Genomic DNA, 5,691 nt, shown 5'->3' with positions numbered 1-5,691 from the left:
GTGGTTTTTTGATTGTTTTCCTTATGGATCCACACCCAAATTGTCAAGTCGCGGAATTTTATACTTTTACTAGCCGTACTCGTCAGCTTCGCTGGGCATTTAAAATTAACATTATTACTTATTGTCATTATTATTAGGGAGTCCAACACTCATATAAATATTAGCCTATCCATTAAGTACATTTATTTTCTACATGGATACCAAGTTTCAAGTCAATCCGATGCATGGTTCAGTAGTTATAATGGAACATCCGTAAAAACCACTGCAGATTTATATATTAGTATAGATTTCATAAATTACTATTACTTATCTAAGGCTGTATTAAGTCTGTTGATTACACATGCTGGATAGGAGCTCGAAGTTTGTAGGAATGTATTTTGTTAAAATTTAAATCACAGTACAATCGACTGTCTCTATTGTATGTAGTGTCAGTGTAGGCTGCCTACAACTGGTGTATGAGCACTCGTGAACACCACATCCGTCACGAGAGCCGCGCGGTATACGCTGGCTTTTAGGTAGGTACTTCAAGCACCGGTCACTGTCCTCGTCGAACCCGAGCTTGCGACGAAGGGCTCGACGAGTAAATTAACCCACAGACACAGGCCATCGAGTTTCTCGCCGGATCTTCTCAGTGGGTCGCGTTTTTGATCCGGTGGTAGATTCTACGAAGCACTGCCCTTATTAGGGCTAGTGTTAGCTACGTCACCAGGTTAGAGCCCCGTAAGCTCACCTACTCGTTAAGCGAAACTGGTATAACCCTCGAGGTCACTAGAATTGGTAGGGAAACAAACTGTTACAAATACAGTCTTTAAGGAGGAATTGTTTGGAAGCTGGTTTATGCATCCCTTCGCTGTTATTTCAAAATCACTTCAAACATAAAATAACAGTCTTAATTAGTTTCAAATAATTTAATCATCGCCAATTTCATTATGTTCCGGTTCCAATTCGTCAAAATCTTTTATTTTAACATCTGCATCTTCGCCATATTGTATAATATTGTCTACAGTCAGCATAATATTTTCTATGCTCTCTTCATCTCGTATGTTCAATGGATAGAATCTAACTAAACTGAAATTTTCCACCACTTCTCCAATTGCTTCAGTCAGTTTGGCATACTTTTCATGCCATTTCGAATGTGCATTTCTCATATCTGATAACAATACGTGTGGATCGGGATCTAAGTAACTGAAATAATAAATAATAATTGAGTACAAAAGGTAGTTCTGTAACTTCGAACGTTTGTGGGGTAAGTAAATAGAAACAAATAGTGTTCAACTGAAATTTATCCTTTTAAGATACTTTTCCTTCTAAATTTATGCCGTACAATATCTCCAAAATACTCAACATGATACCTTGCTCAACCATTCTTATGCCTTCTTAATGTCTTAAATGTAAACATGTCTGGTGCAATTATAATGACCAATGTGAATATATTCATATTAAATTACCACAGAGAGGTACTAATGTTCTATAGATATATGTACTTGACACATGTTCACGACTTCCACCGTGAAGGATCATAATTATAATCAAACTAGCTGTACTCGCCCGCTTCGCTGGGTATTTCATATTGACATTATTATTAGGGAGTCCAACACTCATAAATATTAGCCTATCCATTAAATACATGTATTTTCTACAGGGATACCAAGTTTCAGGTCAATCGGATGCATGCGGTTCAGTAGTTATAACGGAACATCGTAAAAACCACTGTAGATTTATATATTAGTATAGATATAGATTAACCTTATACATTTATAATTTGGTATGTATATTGTTAGTGGGATAAGCTCACACAGGTAGGTGTCAGTATCATGGCCAATGCCTTCCAGTTTGAAGAGTGGGACAGATGTCGTTCTTTATAGCTGTACTCAACTTTCATGTGTCAGATGTGTTGCAGCATAATTATTGCCATGTCTCAGAGCTGAATTATCTTGATGTGTTAGAAGATTGATGTTTAGGATTCAGAAGTCTTGTAAGTTGCTTGTAGAAATTGAGAGAAAGCTTACTTGTCTATTTGTTTTCTAGCAGTTTTACTGAGTAGATCCATTTTAGTGAGAACATTGACGTGTGGTAGTTCCAGATTCACCATTACACTTAATGCAGCCATTGTACCTTATAATAAAAAGTTTTATATAACTAGTCTGGCCATAAATACTGTTACATTGTTTTTTTCAACACTAAAACATTTCTTTTTTTCAAGTTTTTTTTATGTATTTTGAATTTGGAACACGTTTATTATTTTTTAAACTCCTTTCGATTTTGCGCCATTTCACATATTTTTTCGCTCATTATAAAATTACCTTATGGAATGGGGTGTTACAGAAAATAGAATCAGTGATCGCCTTGCATAAAGTGGGTATGGAGCTGTTGGTCATATTCCAGACACTTTAAAAGCCTGCTATCAGCCGTATGGTCGTATACCGTACTATGAACAGATACAACAAACTTCGTCTGTCGAAGACCAGAAAAGATCGGGGCGGCCGTGTACTGTTGGAACTACAAAGGCTGTTAATGCTGTTAAAGCCAGCATTCGTCGAAACCCCACTAGGACGAAAAAATCTTATCGCGAGAAATGAATATTCCCGCTAGGACTCTGTCGCGTATTATAAAACAAGACCTGAAGCTCGGTGCATATCGTCGATATACAAGACATGCCCTTAATCAATCTTTACAATCAAAGAGAGTGATCGATCAAAACGCCTTCTGTTGCGATACGCAGCTGAAAGGCACACAAATATTCACTTTTCCAATGAAAAAAATTCACGATTGAAGAACACTACAGTAAGCAAAATGATAAAGTGTATGCTCACAGGGTACAACGTCGTCATCACCCTGCGTTAGTAATGATTTGGGAGGTTGTCTTATCAAGGAGCATTATTAAGTGTGCATAAATATGTACTTATGTTCTATTTATGTTTGACAGGTTTACTTGCTGCTGGTAATGCTTATGTGAAATTGTCTATGAACAATAGTAAGATGTCTCACTCCTCAAAAATGATCTTGGCCTCTGATGAGACACACATTTCCACTGTCAAAGCATTAACTTCCATATTTTTTAGTTCATTAAATTAAGACAATCTCAAAACTTTCATGATCCCTGCTCATTCCACACAAATTAGCAATAAAATTTATCTAACCTGATAAAAATTTTGCACCATCAATCATGAACTGCGAGTCCACTAAGAACACTACACATATCCTAAAGTTCCAATTCTGAAGCAAATCAACCAATCTTCTCATAACCGGCAGATGGGTGTACAACTCAATCTGTCCTGGACAGTCAAATAAAATGTAATCATCATCAACATCTCCAAGTTGCTCCTCTAACCAGTCAGAATTCTCTAAGAGGGTCCTGAAATTGTAAATATTGTTTCAGGTTATTACTGGCCAATTTCTATCAGCCTACAATTTTTGTACATTTTTTTCTGTGGCAAAGTAACAGTAAGCACCATTATTACTTACACCAACAGCATTATTATAACTGGTGGTAGGACCTCTAGTGAGTCCGCGCGGGTAGGTACCACCACCCTGCCTATTTCTGCCGCGAAACAGTAATGCGTTTCGGTTTGAAGGGTGGGGCAGCCGTTGTAACTATACTTGAGACCTTAGAACTTATATCTCAAGGTGGGTTTTGCATTTACGTTGTAGATGTCTATGGCTCCAGTAACCATTTAACACCAGGTGGGCTGTGAGATCATCCACCCATCTAAGCAATAAAAAAATATTCAATAATACATTTACTGTTGCAACTATCAATTACCATCTCATTGCCCTCCTAACATAAATTAAGGCCTATGTAATTACCTATTAAAATAAGAAAATTAATAGTAAAACTTTACTTAAAATCATCATACATACTGAAGGGTAAGTCACCTGTGCTCATAATGCCAAAGGCTTAACAGTATTTACTTTGTGGTGATTGTGGGTTTCAGTGAATTACAATAACAATACAAAACACTCACTCTATACAAAACACTAGACCACCATTTGGTCCAAATTGCAATTCCTCATCTTCCATAGCATCATCAAGGTGTATTAGTTCTCTGATGTCTACGAGTGGCTCATAGTCAAAGTGTTCAGCTGCTGGGTCCAAGTTTACTACATCTACAATGCGTTTGGAGTCCATTGCATGTTTCACTATTGTAGAGCAGTATGTTGACTGACAAATAGGGTAATTTTATATATTAGAATTTTACCATATAAGTATTAATGATTTGATTAAGGAACATGCATTACATTTTTGTATTTTCTATCAAAAGATGATTAAAGATGTTTAACGTACTTAAGTTTCTTCGTTTTTTAGTAAATAAAAAAAAAAGTTTTTCATAGAAAAAATGCATACGTAAAGAAACCCGCAAAATTATAATTTGCGTAATTACTGGTGGTAGGACCTCTTGTGAGTCCGCACGGGTAGGTACCACCGCCCCGCCTATTTCTGCCGTGAAGCAGTAATGCGTTTCGGTTTGAAGGGTGGGGCAGCCGTTGTGACTATACTGAGACCTTAGAACTATATCTCAAGGTGTGTGGCGCATTTACGTTGTAGATGTCTATGGGCTCCAGTAACCACTTAACATCAGGTGGGCTGTGAGCTCGTCCACACAGCTAAGCAATAAAAAAAAAAAAAAAAAAAAAAGGTACTAAAATATTATACCTTTCCACTTCCGGCTGGTCCCACTATTAACTGAGCGTAACGCATTGTTTTTTTGTTTAGATCTAAAACATGAGTTGTTAACACGGTTTATATTTTTTGTTAGAACGAATAGGTTATCTTTGCATAGCTGCCTGTTTTCTTATCGCCTCTTTATCTTTTTTGAATTTTGAACTTCAAGACGTGTTCTGTAAATTGTATTACTGTTATAGTCAAATATATAAAATCCTAGTGCATGTACAGCCCTTATTTTCCAGCTAATAACTTTTCAAATCGTTTTTTTATACAACAGCTCGCAATGGTGAGATTTTGACACTGACAATAGTGACAATTGACATTTAAAACGTAGGTATACCGGTAAAATGGGGTGATTAGGGACAAATTCCAACTTGATGAACAATGTTATGGTAGTTGTTGATGTTTAAAATGCTATATCGGCACCAAAATGATTGAGTCTTAAGGGTATCTTTGTTATCCAATTTAAAGCTATGTAATGAGCATTCCAGTTTAAGCAAAAATAGGTGTTATCCCTATTTACCCAGAAATTGCGATTATTGGGGACGAAATTAGTGTTAATAGAGAAATTTGCTAGGGCTGGCACTCCTTGGTTTTAATTTATTTATTTAGTTGCACCAACAAAGTGATCATCAATAAAAAACATTGAAAAACTGACAAAAGTACATGGCAGATGTCACCTCAATCATAGGTGCAATCGACAGTGCATTGATAACAAAAATATAAAATATATAACTAAAACTTGATTAGATTTAATTACTTATGATTAATTAATAATTACTTATATTTACTTGGAAAAATATCCGCGACAGATTTTTCCTGTAAGTTGTGAGACAATTAGAAAAAACATCTATTTCATCACTTAAAGCTAGTTCAGCGCAATCGGACAACTCCGAATGAACATTAAAGGAGACCGCGCTACCGTGGACATTATTGTAGTCCCAAACGATTCTGTTTAAGAGAGGGTAAGCACCTAAATGCGAACGAGCGGGCTTTCTTATAAGCGGTTTATATTTCTTAGTTCT

The 5,691-nt window shown here is 36.3% G+C and overlaps 1 protein-coding gene across 1 annotated transcript; it reads right to left on the bottom strand.

Moving 5' to 3' along the window:
* Positions 1–893: 893 nt before the first annotated feature.
* On the bottom strand, positions 894–4,976 carry LOC101740625 (GPN-loop GTPase 3). The gene is made up of 5 exons (XM_004922666.5): positions 4,655–4,976; positions 3,966–4,162; positions 3,141–3,355; positions 2,010–2,115; positions 894–1,185 (listed from the first exon to the last, which is right to left on the bottom strand). The coding sequence occupies exons 1-5, from the start codon at positions 4,697–4,699 to the stop codon at positions 909–911; spliced, it is 840 nt and encodes a 279-aa protein (XP_004922723.1). The 5' UTR covers positions 4,700–4,976; the 3' UTR covers positions 894–908.
* Between the last annotated feature and the right edge of the window lie 715 nt (positions 4,977–5,691).

The sequence above is a fragment of the Bombyx mori genome, chromosome 16 (assembly GCF_030269925.1).
Source record: "Bombyx mori chromosome 16, ASM3026992v2".
Classification (NCBI taxonomy): Eukaryota; Metazoa; Arthropoda; class Insecta; order Lepidoptera; family Bombycidae; genus Bombyx; species Bombyx mori.
This window is presented reverse-complemented; position numbering and strand designations above follow the sequence as displayed.

Coding starts and splice junctions, on each gene's coding strand:
- LOC101740625 (XM_004922666.5), bottom strand. CDS start 4,699: ATGCGTTACGCTCAGTTAATAGTGGGACCAGCCGGAAGTGGAAAG. Junction 3,356..3,965: donor GGTCTAGTGTTTTGTATAGA/GTGAGTGTTTTG, acceptor TTACAATTTCAG/GACCCTCTTAGAGAATTCTG. Junction 1,186..2,009: donor GCTAGAAAACAAATAGACAA/GTAAGCTTTCTC, acceptor TTATTATTTCAG/TTACTTAGATCCCGATCCAC.